The sequence below is a fragment of the Canis lupus genome, chromosome 32 (assembly GCF_011100685.1).
Source record: "Canis lupus familiaris isolate Mischka breed German Shepherd chromosome 32, alternate assembly UU_Cfam_GSD_1.0, whole genome shotgun sequence".
NCBI lineage: Eukaryota > Metazoa > Chordata > Mammalia > Carnivora > Canidae > Canis > Canis lupus.
In genome coordinates this window covers 32,710,185-32,728,069 of record NC_049253.1, presented here as the reverse complement: position 1 = coordinate 32,728,069, position 17,885 = coordinate 32,710,185, and the positions used below count along the sequence as shown (strand labels likewise).

General features: G+C 36.6%; 1 protein-coding gene across 10 annotated transcripts in view; it reads right to left on the bottom strand.

The window, feature by feature from the left end:
- The window catches only part of HELQ (helicase, POLQ like), a 44,389-nt gene extending 26,650 nt beyond the window's left edge, over nucleotides 1-17,739 (bottom strand). For 3 of the 10 annotated variants that reach the window (XM_038582243.1, XM_038582242.1, XM_038582245.1), the window contains exons 1-9: nucleotides 17,398-17,738; nucleotides 15,514-16,225; nucleotides 11,881-12,059; nucleotides 10,887-11,087; nucleotides 10,391-10,463; nucleotides 8,095-8,192; nucleotides 6,731-6,829; nucleotides 5,121-5,266; nucleotides 1,240-1,479 (exon numbers count right to left, since the gene is read on the bottom strand). In XM_038582243.1, coding sequence (XP_038438171.1) covers nucleotides 1,240-1,479; nucleotides 5,121-5,266; nucleotides 6,731-6,829; nucleotides 8,095-8,192; nucleotides 10,391-10,463; nucleotides 10,887-11,087; nucleotides 11,881-12,059; nucleotides 15,514-16,225; nucleotides 17,398-17,607 — 1,958 coding nt within the window. In that variant the 5' untranslated portion in view covers nucleotides 17,608-17,738. The other 7 variants (XR_005382890.1, XM_038582241.1, XM_038582246.1 and 4 more) reach the window with 7 other exon arrangements.
- Between the last annotated feature and the right edge of the window lie 146 nt (nucleotides 17,740-17,885).

The following is a 17,885-nucleotide window of genomic DNA, read 5'->3' as shown; positions in this document are numbered from 1 at the left end:
GAAAAGCATGTTTGATTACAACTGTTACAATTTTAAGAGTAACATCTGGGATAAGAAAAATAAGATATATAACTTCCTTTTTTATCCTCCAATTGTCTGAAAAATGGAAAATTTAATCTGTGACAGAGATCAAAAATAAAAGAATGGAAAAAGATATACTTGGCCAAGAAAATGTAATCCTAGTGTTCAAAGTGAAATGAATCAGTGAAAAAAAAAACAAGGATCTATTATATTGATAAAAAATATGATTCAGCAGTAAGATATTTGAAATGAACCTTTATATACCTTAACAGTTTTGAAATACAAAGCAAAAACCTCTAGAAATGCAAAAAGGAGAAAGACAACTCCATAGTAATAATGCGAGACTAACATAACTCTCTGAAATTGACAGATCACAGAACCACAAACAGTAAGAAAACTGAGGGAGCTAACAACATAATTAAAAAATGTGATCTCCTGGAGATGTATAAAACTGCACATCCAGCAGAAGATACATATGTTTTTTAACATGGATGATTTCTAAAAATCACCCACACATTTGGAAAAAAAAATCACAAATTTTAAAGTAAATTTTTAAAATAAAAATTATAAAGAGCAGAAATCAAAGGCCCATAGCTATACAGGTCCATAGCTTTGGTAATAACTGAAAAGATAATCAAAGATCTACTCTGAAAAAAGATACTAGACTCAGAAGTCTTTATGGATGACTTCTTTAAGGTTTCAAGGAAATCTCTATGTTAAATAAACTCTTTCAGATCATAAAAAATGGTAGAAAGCTTGCCAACTGTTTACAATTAGAAAAATAAACCCTACTGTCAAAACCAGATAGGGAGAGCACCAAAGAAGGAATTCTAATATCAGGAAATCTACTAAAGTTATTTTTCATTAAAATATTAAAGGAAACAAACCAAGGGCACTTGGGTGGCACAGTTGGTCAGGCAGCCAACTCTTGATTTCAGCTCGGGTTGTGATCTCAGGGTCATGAGATCAAGCCCTGCACTGAGCTCCGTGGTGAGCATGGAGTATGTTTGAGATTCTCCTTCTCCCTCTGCCCCTCTCCCTACTCTCAAATGAATAAATAAGTAAGATAAAGGAAATAAACCAATCAACTCAGCAAATGATGAAAAAATATCTGATAAATTCTCAACCACTACTGAGAAAAAATAGAACAACAAAACTCTTGGCAAGCTAAGAATTTTAAAAAGTTCTGAGCCTAGCTAATAGCTACTTATATCTTACCTTCGAGCTGGCAGATTAACACCTGCTGCTAGAGTGGATGTGCAGGTAAAAAGGCACAGAACTCCTGTGGAATAGGCCTCCTCCAAGAGTTTCCTTTCATCACTCGTTAAACCACTATGGTGATAAGCAACACCAAAAGGGATGGTGCGCTTTAAAATGGGACACAAGTTGCCACTGCTGATATTCTTCAAGTTCTTAATCACCTCATGTTTTTCTTTCTCCCTGTGTTTCAGATATTGTCTAGGAAAAAAGATCTGTTAGAAATATGAACCCTCAATCTTACAGCGACAAAGTGCCTGTTTTAATTTAATTGATGCACGTGAGCATTCTTTATTGAAAAACATATTACTTTCATTAACAGAAGTGTATAAAAATGTTCTTAGAATTTTGATTCTGATTCCATCAACTATTAGGTCTCTCCGCCTTTTTGTGAATCACAGAGCCTTGTGAAAATCTGATTAAAGCTAAGGAAAAAAAAACATAACAAACATAACACTTTGCTTATAAGTTCATGGACATGGACTTCTTGAAGTTCATTCTTATACTGCCTATGAATCCAAGGATGCTAGGTTTAGACACCTGCTATAGATGGTAGATGGTACAATTATTTTTTTTTTCATTAGAACATACATTTTTATTGATGATTTAAAAAAATTTAAGTCATAAATTTTTTTCTCTGAAAATGGAAACATACTATCAAATCATATGTATTTATGTAAAACACTATTTGAACACTAGCATTTTAAAGATTTTATTTATTTATTCATGAGAGACAGAGAGAGAGAGGCAGAGACATAGGCAGAGGGAAAAGCAGGCTCTCTGCAGGGAGCCCAATGCGGGACTTGATCCCCAGACCTGGGATCGCACCCTGAGCCAAAGGCAGACACTCAACCACTGAGCCACCCAGGCGTCCCTAAATATTAGCATTTTAGAAGTTTTAATGATACCCCACAATATCTCTGCATCTAAAAGCACCTATTATTTTAAATTCCTTTTTGAAAAGAGAGAAAGGACTTAAAGAGTAAGTAAAACTAATTAGGAACTGACTTCTGAATACCAGTAGCAAAAAAATATAGTTTATGACGTACACATTATACCCACAGCCTGTGTTGTTTCAGTGTGCTGCATGGAAAGGACAGAAAGCTCTGGCTCTATTAGTCTGCTGTTAACTGTAGGAAGCCAATAACTTCATGAGAAGCTGAGAAACGGTACAAGGAGATAAAAGAACAATAAAGAATTGGCAAGAGAATGGTCAGATGTTATGGGCACAAGAATTAGAAGTGACAGCTGAGGAGGGAACAGCAGACTCTGTTATCACTTTCTAGTCAACATGTGGGGCCTTGGGAAGGATGTGTAGGATGAACTCAACTCTTAAGATATTATGTCTTACATGGGGTGAAAATATGGATAATCACCATATAATTTTAGAGAAGGGAGACACTACTTAGAACTGATCAGGTAAGATATGGTTACATGGCAGAAATTGAGATCTGAGCTGGGTCTTGAAGAATGAGTGTCAGAGAGGACAAGAGGCAGAGAAGCGACCTTTCCTGGCAAAGGATAAAGCATGATCAAAGGTACTAAATGAGAAGTTCAAAGCTTAAACAATGAGTAGTTCACATGAGTTGCAAGGTGAATGAAGAGTAGAAGAAATAAGGAGGGAGAAGTAAGTTGGATCCCAGCCTGAATTCTAGACTAAGAAAGCACTGTGTTAGTATCATTTTGGGGGAGATTTTCAGGGAAAGTGATAGGACTAGATCTTTGACGGTTGTTGGCAAATAGTGTTTAAAAGTCATTTTTGACTTAGAAGTCAAAGGTAGTGACAGCTATAAAAAAGATAATAATTTTTCTTGAGATTGAGATAATCACTTGGGAAAATCTGTTTCAGGGGCACCTGGGTGGCTCAGTAGGTTGAGCATCCTACTTTGGCTCAGGTCATGATCTCAGGGTCCTGGGAATGAGTCCCACCTGGGGCTCCCTGCTGAATGGGAAGTCTGCTTGTCCCTCTGCCCCTCTCCCTGATTGCTCTCTCTCTCTCAAATAAAACAAATAAAATCTTAAAAAAAAAAAAAGTTAAAAACAAAAGTTTCAGTCTTTGCACTTAAGTAGACATAGAGGCATATTCTACTGCCCAGGTGGTTTTACCATATCAGCTTCTCATGCCATATATAATAAGGAAGCAAATAATTAAGATACAGTTAATATCCCAGGACTCTAAAGAAATCATGTTTTAAAGATATTGCTCAGATCAGAAGCCATTTAGCTCTAGATTTTACTTCATCTACATGTAAATTACAGAATATCAAATAGAATGCTCAAAACATTATTCACCATTTTCTAATCAATAGTCACCAAAAAGGGATGCTAAACTATACTTAGAATATTCAGCTTATGAAAGCAGTAATATGCAAAATGTATTTTAGAGGAAATTCTCCTTCAAAAAGTGTCAAATCCTATATCTTTAAGAAAAAGTATCAAGTATTAGGGCTCCTGGGTGGCTCATTTTGTTAAGCATCTGACTTGTGACTTAGGCTCAGATCATGATCTCAGGGTCATGAGAAAGCCATAGTTGCAGCTCTGCACTCAGCAGGGAGTCTGCTTGAGATTCTTTCCCTCTGCTCCTCCTGACTGTTCACTTGCTCTCTCTCTGATAAATAAATCTTAAAAAAAAAAAAAAAAAAAAGTAGCAAGTATCCATTATAATTCATTAACTAAGCGTTCTGGAAAACCAAATTTTCAAGTGCTTCAATGTTAAACATCAACATTTATGATCAAAATAAACTATTATCATCAAAAAGCAAAATAAGTCAGAGGTACAGCTAATAAATTGCATGTCTCTCAGTCAAATGTTAGTTTCTAAATTTCTACATCACTTAGCCAGTGCTAAAATTCCCTTAAATTATTCTACTAAACAAATGATTTACTGAGACTACCTCGATAATTTAATTTCCTTAGATTTTTAAAATCAGTATCACCATTGCAAAGGCAGACTATTAGTTAATGCAATGGGAAACTCCCTGACTCTATTCCAAACATCTAGATCTTTGTGCTGGTCAATAATTTTAACTCTCTTAGACCAATCCATGAGAGTAGGACTGGAAGGGGAGGTAGGCACTCACTAGATTAAAATCCAGGGTAATAATGGTCTATGGTGATACAGAATTGGCTAAGGGGCCAAAAAGAAGTCTGAAAAATCCAATAAAACTACACGTGAGACAAAGGTACAGAAAAAAACTGAATGGTTCATACTTAAGGTCACTTTATACTTATCTCTAGGAGTATAACAGAGCCAATATTAAAATACTATCAAGTAACAAACTAATAAATTTCTTAATTACTTTAGAATTTTAATTCAACTGTCCCTACAGCTTAAGCGTGGTTTACTAAGAAAACAAAGGCAGCAGTATTATATTAAAGAGAAGGCTAAACTAAAGATATGATTCATATTCATAGTGATCAGTGACTGGTCCTTTGGCTATTGTAGCCAATGGTTGATGTTGGCTGCATGTTGAACCTGCTTGGAGAGTTTTACAAAATAATGATGCCTGGGTCCAATCCTCAGAGATTCTGATCTGTCTGGGATGTAATGTGGGGACTAGGATTTTTAAAAGTCCTTGAGAGGATTCATTTGCAGTTAAGATTGATTATCATTGATCTAAGCCATTATAAAGCATTCTCTTATAAGCCTTAGAATTTTTCTTTGACTATTTCACATTTATGAATTTTATAGTTAAACTTTCTTCAAGGTTAGGCCTTTAGAATCTAGAGTAGCAACTTAATATGATGTTCTACCAGAAATAATTAGTGCTTGTTGAATAAACAGAATACACAGCATATAAATCATGATAAAATAAAACAGTATTTTTAAAAGATTAACGTACTTGCTTAAAAATCTGCATATCATTTCTGCTACATTTTCACAGTTCTTCTTAGTAGGACAGAAAACCAAGCAGGAATGATTGGGAATAACTTCTGTTGCCAATGCTACTAAGTGATCCGGATCCATCTTTTTCAGGGTATCAGAATACTGTACAAGATGCAGGAAAGACGCAGTTAGCAACCATGAAAACCTATCATCTTACCAGAGTGCTTTTTTTTTTTAATATTTTATTTATTTATTCATGAGAGATGGAGAGAGAGAGAGAGAGAGACAGAGATAGAGACAGAGGCAGAGACAGGCTCCATGCAGGGAGCCCGACCTGGGACTCGATCCCGGGACTCCAGGACCATACCCTGGGCCAAAGGCAGGCACTAAACTGCTGAGCCATCCAGGGATCCTCTTACCAGAGTGCTTTGAAAGGTAAGGAAACTATCTGTAATTCTGAATTTCTCATTTAACAAATCTAATCATTTAAAAGAAAAGATAAAACGCAGATGAAACACCAAAATGTTAAGTCCCACTTTTAGGTTATTAGGGTTTTAGGGTATATTTGGTTTTAAATTAAAGAAGTGAAAAGAGTAAATGTTATTAATAGCCTCTCCTGCATGTTCATCTCCACCAAAGCAAAACAAAAAAGTCCACAGAGAGAAACACAGATTGGTCCTAGTAACAGTCAAAGGACCACATAAACAAGATATATCTTTTACTATTACTAGCAGTTTTCATAAACATAGATTCAATCATACTACAGGATATATTTTCACAAATAGAAAATGTATTCATCAAGCAGACACAAGGAACCCAACATAAAGAAAAATATAAAATCATTTAAAACTCTCACTTCTTTCAACTTTACTGAAAACTAAGATACAGATTTAGAATAATATATTTTTATAGAATTCTAAAAATATTGTAAAATCCCTTTCTCCCCCTTTTAATATCCTTTATATAAGTCACAGAACAGTAACATAGCAGACATTAATGTTTTCAGACCTAGTATCTGAACTACATAGCCCACAAAAATTTCTTGTTTTGTACTTGTTGCTGAATGAATAAACGTTTAAAGCAGAGATCTCCAGATTTTCTTGGTTCATGGAGCTCCAGGGCCAAAAGAAATACCTAACAGCTTTGTTTATTAGGTATTTAGGTACAGACAACTTAAGTATGAATTTCCTCACAATTTAATAGCCATTTGCATAAATAACACACATCAGTTGAATGAAGAAAATATTATTTCATTCTTAACCACAAATAGCCCACTAACAGGATGTGCTCACAACTGGGCACTGAAGTCTTTCAAATCTTCGAATCAGATTGGACATGACTACCCTTTTTCTGTCCCACATGGATTTTCACATGGTATTTGTTTACAGTAACTGCAAACAAACAAAAAACTTCACTAAGGTATGTTATCATAGAAAGGAATACAGTGTATCTGATGTCCAAACTGGAAACTACTTAGAACCAGTAGTTTGTATGATGTCCAAAAGAGGTCAAGCACCAGCTGTTTCTCTAAAATATCTAAACTATCTCATAGTACCCTGTGAATCTTCTGTGGTGCCCCAGGGCATCAAGTCTGGAAAGCTCATATTCCAGGGTTATCAATGTTACCTGACAATTAAGGAGACGTGAGAAAGTCATTCCGTTCTCAGCTTTGCTGTCAACCTCATATATTGCATCGTTTATTTTCAAATATTCTTTTAATTCAACCTTGAATTAGAAGGACATTTATAGTTAATACCATATATAACCTCCTCTTTCCAGAGTTTTAAATTTTGTAAAATGTTGTAAAAATGGACAAAATTGAGCTTTTATAAGGTATGTAAAACATGCCTCAATTTAAAAGTTTTTTTTTTTTTATCATTTCTTTAAGTCTCTTTTTCCTCTTTCAATCAAAATAGGGATTAAATCCTTGAAGAAATACTTTTAAACAGCCACTAGCTAAAAGAAAAGCAGACACTTGTATTTGTTACAAGTATAAATAAGTCAATGTTCACATTGTCTTGTGTTATTCCTCAAGATCTAAAATTTTCTGTCTTATCAGACACCAGGTTTTTTTTGTCCATTTTATTTTTTTATTTTTTTTAATTTTTATTTATTTATGATAGTCATACAGAGAGAGAGGCAGAGACATAGGCAGAGGGAGAGCAGGCTCCATGCACCAGGAGCCCAACGTGGGATTCGATCCTGGGTCTCCAGGATCGCGCCCTGGGCCAAAGGCAGGCGCCAAACCGCTGCGCCACCCAGGGATCCCTCAGACACCAGTTTTAATTCTAAATACCACCATATTATTTTTAATTTAAGCATTTGTAGCCAAATATGTTTATAAATAGTTCATTGCACTTTTGAAAGAATAGTGTCTAATTTGACTATTAAAGTCAGCAAATATCTCTCAAAAATTCATGCACACTAGCAGTGCAGACAGAGTATATGTTCATTATAAGTGACTTTCAAATAACTATAAATTATATTTATTTACTTAAGTCTTTTTGGGAATACCATTATTATGGGCTTAAATTTAAATCCACATGAAGTCTTAACTTATTAAAAAAACGCTGTAACTACCAAAGCATAAATATTTGAAAATATTTTAACTTTTAAGATAAATGTTTTTATGGCCAATAACTCAAAACTTGACTAAATTTTGGCCAAATGAAAAAATTCACCCCTACAGAATAAGAAGAGTGGAAAAATAGAATGCGTCTGGAAAATTTCATTCAATAAAAATTCACTGAAGGTCCACAGGCCAAGCATTGTCCCAGGTGCTACAGATACAGTAGTGACTCAAGCCAAGATCCCTAACAGTTTACATTCTCTGTACATAAACTCTTATTAGCATATAGCCATGGGGGTGGAGTTATGCCCCTTCACTACTCTATAGACTTTTTTTTTTTAAAAATAGTATGTTTGCTACTTTTCTTTCTAAGTAAGATGATATATAAAAATATCCATACATGCAAACCTTAGGTACATACTGGTCTAAACTGACTGGTATAATATTCGGCTTGAAGGAACTTTTGTAGGTCTTCAACATTGGTCAGTGTTGCACTCATGCCAATAATTTGAGTTGTTTCTAAAAAAACAAACAAACAAACAAAAAGATTGAGGAAAATGTTATTAAGTTTAACACAATAGTAATTTTAGCAACCTTTTTGTGATCTGGATTCTTTTTGAGTGATCTGGGAAGGATCACTCAAAGGAGGGAGTGGGGAGGAGGTACGAAAAATATGAAGATATAAGCAGAGTATTATTCTGGCAATCAAAAGCTGAAAACTTTTAGGTATCTTGACAGTCACTATTTGGAATTTTACAAAATTTCACCCTTGGCAAAAAGGTCAGCTCTTTACCAAGACTTCTAAGCAACAATAATGAGTATAAATATGCTTGTTGATATCTGGACCACTGTTATGAAGAGTTGTAATATATGTCTCACAGGTATAGCTATAGGCAGATGTACAGAGTAGGATGCAGGGCTGAATAGGTCCTGAACTCTTGCCAAAATCATCCCCTTAGGGGATTTTGTGATCAGGTTGTCAATTTTTTTTTTCCACAAAGGTGGAATGAAAGTCATGAAGCTGCATGTCCTTCTGGGCAGTATAAAATGGCTGCTTTCCATAGGAAAACAGTTCAATCAGGCAGGTTCTATTACTATTATCCATTTTATAAAATTTTGTTTATTATTTAAGTAAAGCTGACATACAGTGTTATATTAGTTCCAGGTATATAACACAGTGATTTCACAATTATATACATTACACACTATTCACCACAATAAGTATAGCTACCATCTTATTACAATATTACTGACTATATTCCTTTCAACCTATACCTTTCAACTCATGACTTATTTTATAGTTGTAAGTTTGTATCTCTTAATTACCTTCACGTATTTTGCCCTTTCTACTATTATCTATTTTTGATGCCTAAGGGAACAGAGGCACAGTTAATATAACTTGCTCAAGGTGGTTAAAAGTAAGTTTGAATTTTAATCCAGCTCCAGAGTATGTCCTCAACCATTATGCTATGCTATCTCTCAGTGGTAACACATGATCCCCCCCATAGAGACAGCAGGGAAAGCAAGAGAGAGTACTTCAGCATTCAAAGGAAAAAAGAATGATAAACAACCAAATGCTGAAGAAAAATAAGACAAGGACAGTCAGTGTACACTGGATTTGACAAATAGGTGATGATTCTCCTCCTTTCCTTGGCTATAATTTTTCCATAGAATTTGTCACCATCTGACACACCATACGTTTTCTTGTTTATTTGTTTATTGTCTACTCACTTTCACTAAAATACAGGTTTGATGAAGGCAGGGGCTTTGTGATATTCACTGCTATATCCTTAGCACTTAAAATAGTGTCTGGCACAAAGTAGATACTCAATGTTTTCAATGAATGATTATAAAGTGCTACAACGTGCCTAAACACCACTGCTATCAAAATTTTTTAAATAATTATTTTTTTAAGATTTTATTTATTTTGAGTGAGACAGAGATAGGGAGAGAGTATGAGCAGGGAGGAGAGGTAGAAGAGCTCCCCACTGAGCAGGGAGCTGGACATGGGTCTCGATCCCAGGACACTGAGATCATGACCTGAGTTAAAGGCAGATGCTTAACTGACTAAGCCACTCAGGTACCCCTTAAAAATAATTCTTAATATTTAAACTTTATAGTTAATAATTTTCCCATATATAAGCTATTGCAATATATAACTCAAGTTACTATAAGAGCATATCTATAGATAGGGAAGAAGACATTTAGAGCAAATATTTCATATACCTTGAAAGACCATCTGATGTTGCAAATAGCTCCTTAAAGTGACCACTTACATTTACTGCTTTATTGGTATGATGATGATGATACCAGTGGCAAGAAATGCTTATTGAGTGCTATGTGCTAGGCAATTGCTGAATGCTTTACACTAACTCATATAATCCTCACAACAATCCCCTCAGGGTGGTACCATCATTATCCCCATTTTACAGATGAAGAAATAGAAAGGCTGAGTCATATGCCTACACACTTATAGCTGGTAAATTGAGGATAATATGGGATGTCCTCAAATGTTAATCTCCTTCATGTTCACAACTCTGTTCATATACCTATTCTTCCAACAAAAATTTATAACTTTACTTTAGAAATAAAAAACCGAAGCAGGAAGCTTAAGTGTCTTACTGTAGGTTACATAGTCCAGATAGCGATAGAATTAAGTCTTTCATAGGCCTCCTGAGTATAAATCAATTAGTGACCATAACAGAAAAAATACTTACTGCTAGTGTAGAGGACTTTTGCTAGGGTCATTTCCAGTATAGCACCACGGCTCCCTTCACCAATCATGTGCAACTTTGAGATTTAAAAAAAGGACGGAGGGAGAAAAGTAAATTTGCATGTAATACCTATATAGAACCTGCATGTGTTTATATGAAATGAAGTAATCTTTGCTTTATAACTCTTACGCATTTTGGATATAGCAACTAGAGTACATATGCATTATATCACTGGTATTTTGGTTAATGAGGTTTGGGCACAACATCCTAACATATCTAGAATTCATAAGTACCATTATGAAATTCAACATATATACACATATATTCACTCTTCAAAAAATACTTGACACAAAACTGAATTTAAGATTACCAAGTATGAAATGTATTATTCAGTATTAATAAAATAAACTACTTATTTTCATAGAGGTACGAAGCAGATATACATAATAAATGTTAGTATAATAAAAAATGTTGACAAATTATAAAAGTAGTTACCAACCTCATCTACAACAACCAGACCCAGACTACTAATCCTTCCAGTTTCAATCAAGGAGTTCACCAGACTATTTCCTTTTTCAATAGTGGCAATATATAGAGACTTTTTTCCCCTTCTTTTAATTGGAGGAAATTTTCCTTTGCTTCCAGCATATTCTTCAACAAAGAAACCCAGTTCTATACCAAAACTTGACAAACCTGAAATCTAGAATATTAGTTAAAATAAACAAACAAAAAAAGTCCGATAAATAACTCAATTATCAAGTGCTCATGTTGATTTTCTAAAAATCTAAAATAGCATATAATACCAATGAAAAAGAACAAGGTCATATATAAGACATATATATCTAAGAAATGTCATAATTAATGTGTGGCTTTTTGCAAAATGAATGGAACTTTTAAACTACATAATTAAATTACATAGTTATGTAAATTAATTACATAAGTAAATTAAAACTATCTCCTCTGATGTAAAAAAAACCAGAATAACTTATTTTGTTTTTTTTTTTTTTTTAAAGATTTTATTTATTTATTCATGATAGTCACAGAGAGAGAGAGAGGCAGAGACACAGGCAGAGGGAGAAGCAGGCTCCATGCAGGGAGCCCGACGTGGGACTTGATCCCGGGTCTCCAGGATCGTGCCCTGGGCCAAAGGCAGGCTCCAAACCGCTGCGCCACCCAGGGATCCCTGAATAACTTATTTTGATAAAATAATTGGTTACTTTATGCTTGAAAAGGAAGGCTAACTATCAATATATCAAATAACAATATTAAAGTGGAATTTAATCCACCAGTTTAGAAAAAAAAATAGAATTCCTTTTGCAACAGGTAATTAGTATTAGATGAGATTTTGGGTAGGTCTTACATCTGCTTTTGCACATCCTAAAAATATTCTCTATCTCTTCTCAGTCAATAAAAAGTTGTTATATTTATGCTAGCTTTTATATTTGAATGTGAAAATGTTAGCAAATACTGCTTGTTAAAAAAAAGAATCACACCTTTTCTTGGACAATTGCCACATATGGTAGGATCATCAGAACATCTCTCCGCCGGCAAAGCAGTTCTTGTAGCATTAAAATCTCAGCCACAAGAGTTTTTCCACCACTCGTTGGCAAGGAATATATTAAGTTTTTTCTTTCTTGCACAGAATTCAATGTCAAGCAAGTGTGCTGCCATTCTGTGGAATTAAAAAAAAAATGCTTTACTTTTCCCTTCTACAATTCAGTCTCAATAAAGTTTTCTAAGGAAAAATCAAATCCCACTCTGTATATCAATCTTCTAATAATGATGAGTGTAATTATACATTAATGTTGAATGTCAAACATCCCCAGGGCACAGTGGACACAGCTAGTGAGAGTTTAATTCTAATTCAGGCCTGGGCAGTGAAGTGGGCAACTAGGCCACTCATTTGTCAGGTGCACACTTAGGTCTAAGATTCCAAGTGGCCTCGGACATCATCTGAGACATCAGAGGAACTACAGCATAGTATGAGGATCTGTGTGGATTCTAAGGCTTTCTTTTCTTTCCTCTTTGTTCTGCAAGATTATTTAAGCTTCCCTTCCTCATCTACACAAACAATATCATAGATAGAAATAGGGAAAGGAGGAAAACAAAAATCTATGAGGTTTCATACACACTAAGAAAGACTATTCAACTGGCTGTCATGGGGAGCTGAACTCTGGTCTGAATACCATTTTGAACTATAAGAATATTTAAACCACAATAGGCTAGGATTGGGGTGCCTGGCAGTACAGCATGTGACTATTCATCTCAGGGTTGTAAGATCTCTACATGTTGGATGTAGACCTTACTTAAAATCTTTAAAAAATAATATAAAGGACTAAGATTATTAACTAGCACATCTAGGAGTGCCACAATTTAGCAAAATGGAATTGATGAAAAGGATCACATCAGATCCAAAACATAGTGTGAAAATTAGTCTAAGTACTCTATAGGCTAATCTAATAATGTGCATCATCAAAAGTCTTTAAAACACGCATCAATATTCTATCACTAGAAAAATGGGCAAAAGATATAATAAGACATTTCACAGCAGGGAGAAATACCTGCAAAAATGTTCAACTGTTATTTACTGGGTTGGCAAAATAAATACACAAATAAAACACAAGTAACTACTACTACTACTACCACACACACACACACACACACAAAAAGCCCCACATATGGACAATCCAGAGTTGACTCAACTGGGGTCAAATAGACATTCTTGTGTGTGGTTGCTGAGAGCATAAAATACCATCATCTTTTTGGAAAGCAAACTAACAGTATTGAAAATAAAACTGCACATTGTCAGTTCTAGCTCTCTACACTTATAGAAATAAAAGCAAGGACAGAAAGATTATGTGTAAGATGTTCATCATAGCAGTGTTTATATATAACAAAGAGCCATCAAGGGGTAAAGGTTAAATGAATTATTGCACAATTATATGATATTCTTTGCAGCTTGAAAATAGCTGGTAGACTGATTTTTAGACATGTTCAATATACAGTTAGGTAAAAGATCATAAATGTGTATCGGATCATATAAACCCAATTGTGGTACAGATACTAGAAAAGAATATATACATAAAAAGTTGGACTTGGGTGTATTACATTTTTCAAAAAAATTAAATTTAAAAAATGACTTATAGAATATATTACAAAGGTGTTAAAAATAGTTACATCTGAATGACTGCCAAGTGACTTTAATTTCTTGTAGTCTGGGGATTCCCAAATACTTGCAAATGACTTTTTTCCACTTTAAAAATACTTAAGCTTAATATTTAACACATATTAAAAAAATTTCAGACTGGTATTACCCATTACATATGAAACTGCAAACATTTGTGCGAAAATATAACTTGACTGTTTCTGCATCTTATCCAACTCAGATTTTTAAAGTATAAAATGACCAAAATAACAAATACTTAGTGATACCACTTATCTTCACACATTAAAAAAGATGATATTAACTTGGTTCTCAACATTTACATAAAACACATTAAGCATGCAATTCTATGATAAAAAAGCAAAAATAACAGTATAAGGTTGAGGTTCTCAAGCTCAGTGGTTCTCAAACATCTGGCACATTAGAATCCCCTGGAGGGCTTGTTAAAGGCAATTGCCAGGTCACACCCCTAGAGGTGGATTCAGTAGGTCTGGGGTGGTGCCTGAGAATGTCTATTACAAGTTTCCAGGTGATGCTATGCTGGGGTCCAGGAACTACACTTTGAGAACCATTGCTTTAGTGCAATGAAAACTGGCACACTATTTATGCTTTAAATCGGTCAGGTCATCAAGCCAGATTTATAAGTAAAAAGAGATTTAAAAACTTATTTGCTGAAGTTCTTACTTAGAAGCTACCAATATAGTTACTAACAGGCATTATTACCACAGTCTAATTTGGCACATCCTTGACACAGAACATAACTTACAAAACAACCATTATTGTTATGATTATTCCTTTTTAATATATTAGAAGCTAAGGCTCAGAGTGCAAAACTTGTGTTTAAGTGACAGGACCAGACTTCGTAACTAGGCTGATGAACCCCAGCAGTTGAGAACCTACCAGAGCATACCAGCCACAGTGCTAATTACGTAAGAAAAGAGGAGTCAGAGAGCCCTGTCCTCAGGGTACTCACTGCAGGAGATGCAGATTAAACAAAGAACAAAGTGCAAGGAGAAAAGCAGAGGGAAGAAAGTTAACACTTACTTCAAGGGCAATACACACCTTTAGCTCTTTAACTGCAAACCTCACAATTTAGAATTTATTAGACTCTTGTAGTCTTATATTAGACTTTATTTCCTGTAGTTCTACTTTTCCACCTGATTGTCTTCTCCCTGAGGTGAGAACCATGTTTTCATATGGTTCATAAGGCACTAACATAGGAGTTTGAGAAATACTCATGAAGTGACTGGTCGGTAGGCTCATCTTTGAGGATGGCAACAACTGTCCCTTGTCTAAAATGACACATATCTGAAATATACACAAGGCCCTAAGATTTTTGAAAAACATCACAACATATATTGTTATTAATACTATCTCCTTGCATGTAACTCTTCAGCTATCTCTAAAGATGTTTAGTTTAATCAATGGTATTACTAATATTGACACTCACTTAGGACATGAGTAGTCAAAGGAACTTCAAGTTTTGGTACAGACTGTGTGAGAGCACAGAACCCAGAGCTGGAGTGGGCTGGGAATTATTTAAGGTGAGGAAAGGGAGGCAGCAAGGGTAATTGATTTGAGAAGTGTGGGGCACCTGGGTGGCTCAGCGGTTGAGTGTCTGCCTTTGGCTCAGGGTGTGACCCGAGGTTTCTGGGATGGAGTCCAACATCGGGCTGTCTGCATGGAGCCTGCTTCTCTAGACTCTGCTTATGTCTTTGCCTTCTCTCTGTGTCTCTCATGAATAAATAAAATCTTAAAAAAAAAAAAAAGAATTTGAGAATGTGACCATGAAGGGAAGGAAAGAGGTTCAGTAGCAGCAGCATAGGGATGGAAGGTTGAAAGGATTGATATTCTGTCTTGTTTTAAGATGAGATATAGGACCACAGAAGCATGTCTTCTATTGACTTGCACTAGTATTATGGTAATAATGGTAAATTTTTTTCATTTCAGCAAAAAGCATTACCATATAATTTTTCAATTCCCTTGAACTGAACATAAAGGTCTCTCACTTTGGTGGGTAATGAATAAAAAGGACCAAGGTCATCTGATGATGACTCAATTGCTTTCTTAGCAACATTAATTTCTTCAGATAGGAGAGTCTCTTTGAGCTGTTTAGTTCTAGAAAATACTGGTGTTTGGGCCTTGGCATTTCCAGTCATGGCACTTTTTAGATGTTCTTTAAGACTTTTTCTCCTATTCTCCTCTGAACTAGTTCCGACTTTAGAACAGGGATCATCAATTTGCCGGTGGTGTTCTGTGCTATTCTGGGGTAATTCCTCATTCCCAATCTTGTGAGAGGATGAGTTCCAATCCTTCTCTTTAGTAGATTGATCGCCCAAATCATTTGAAGAGTTCTGCAAATTTTCAAAATATAAAACTTGTGAAGAGGGTACATCATACAGAAGATCAGGTTCAATAAAGACATCTTTGTGCCTACTTTGGTTCTTTGTGTGCTCATCCACTTTTAATTCAGTAAAGTTGCCTACAGTAGTAATGCTGAGTTTGTTGTGTTTGATGCTTCCTGAACAAAGATCTTTAATGGTAAGGTCTGAGGCATGTTTCCTAAGTTGAGGAACTTGCATATACTGTTGTTCCAGGTCATCAACTTGAGCTAAAAAAGAATTTTCAGCAAAGCTATCATAGTCACCAAACATGTCCTCTTCACTGTCATTATTCTGGAAAGAAAATGAAAAGCTTTAAAGTCAATTCTAGCTTCATTAAGAATAAAAATCACAACGTAGAGCTACACCAAGTATATAATTACATGGATCATAGACCTAAATGTAAATCATCCTACGAAATGGATAATATCGTTTCCACTTTACAGATGAAGAAATGGAAGCTCAGAGTGTTTAAGTGATTTGCCTAAGCTGCACTCCTAGGGTATGGTGATACTGGGATCCTAATTCTTAAACCAGGCCTAAATCCTTAAAAGGTAGCAAGACCATTAGCCATCTACTGGGATGTCATCTCATGAGAAGTTTCTGGTAACTGCAGCACCTTTCCCCCGCCCAGACTCCCAATCTACAGAGACTGGCTTGTAACAAAACCATGCTTGTATGACTGGACACTCCAAGGAGATTCTGTTACTAGGAATTTGGAATTGAGAAAACAGGATTTGGAGTCAGAAGTGTAGTTTACCTTCTTAGGGCCTGACTTCTGTTGTCAAATCTAGATAATGTAGCTTAACAAAGTACCCAGCACACAATGGGTGTGCGATAAATGGTAGGCACAATTTGCAGTAGGAGCAGCAGTAACTTGGCAATCTAGATGTACGTCTCAACCATGCCATTTATTTGCTGCATGAACTGTTATATCTTGGGGTCTACTTTTCATATCTCTGTAAAAATGAGGACAGCAGGGGATCCCTGGGTGGCTCAGCGGTTTAGCACCTGCCTTTGGCCCAGGGCATGATCCTGGAGTCCCGGGATGGAGTCCCCCAGTCCGGGGACTGGACTGGAGCTTCTCCCTCCTCCTGTGTCTCTGCCTCTCTCTCTTTCTAGGTCTATCATAAATAAATATAAATAAATAAATAAATAAATAAATAAATAAATAAATAAATAATTTTAAAAAATGAGGATAGCAAAGCGATGCCTCCCAAGTGAGGATTAACAGCGATAATAAGTCGAGGGAAGCAAATGAAGGCTAGTAGGCAGCTGATCCACTGTCTGCACGGAGGAAGGGAACAGCCAAGATTTCGGAGTCTCCCGTTCCCTGGCTTCTGCAGCTGGGCTCCGCGTTCCTTCAGGGGGCCCCGCGCGGCAGGAGGCCTGCGTTTGTATCCTCTCCCCCAAAGCGGGCCATTAGACAAGGCACTCAAGGGATTTGGGAGCCGAGGAGATTGTACCTGCGCCGGCTCCACCTCCACCTCCACCTCCACGGTTTTCTCCCGCCGGCTCCCAACCACGGTCTCCTTCAACCCCCCTTCCTCCTCCTCCTCCTCATCGCCCGGCTCGAGCTCGGCTGCGGTGGGGGCGGCAAAAACGCTCCCTAGGCCAGGACGGCTCCTTTGGCGAACACGCACCCACCGGCGGATGCGGGCACCACCTTCATCCATGGCAGGCGCCAAGGACCCCGCCCGAACCGAGCCCGCGAGGAAGAGAGCGCGGGGGGCAGGGCGTGGGCAGCCACTAAGGGAAAGCGCACTCGCCTCTGCATCCAGCTGAGGCTACGCCCACAAGCCAATCGCGGGGCTCCCGGACCGGAAGTGGAGGCACAAGTGTAGGGCCCGCCTTTTCCTTGTCCAATCAGAAGTGTCTCGGCCTGGTGGCTGCGAGGGTTAGAAAGCCGCGGTGCTGCGCAGGCGCATTGAAAACCTTCCCGACGGGGGGGTCC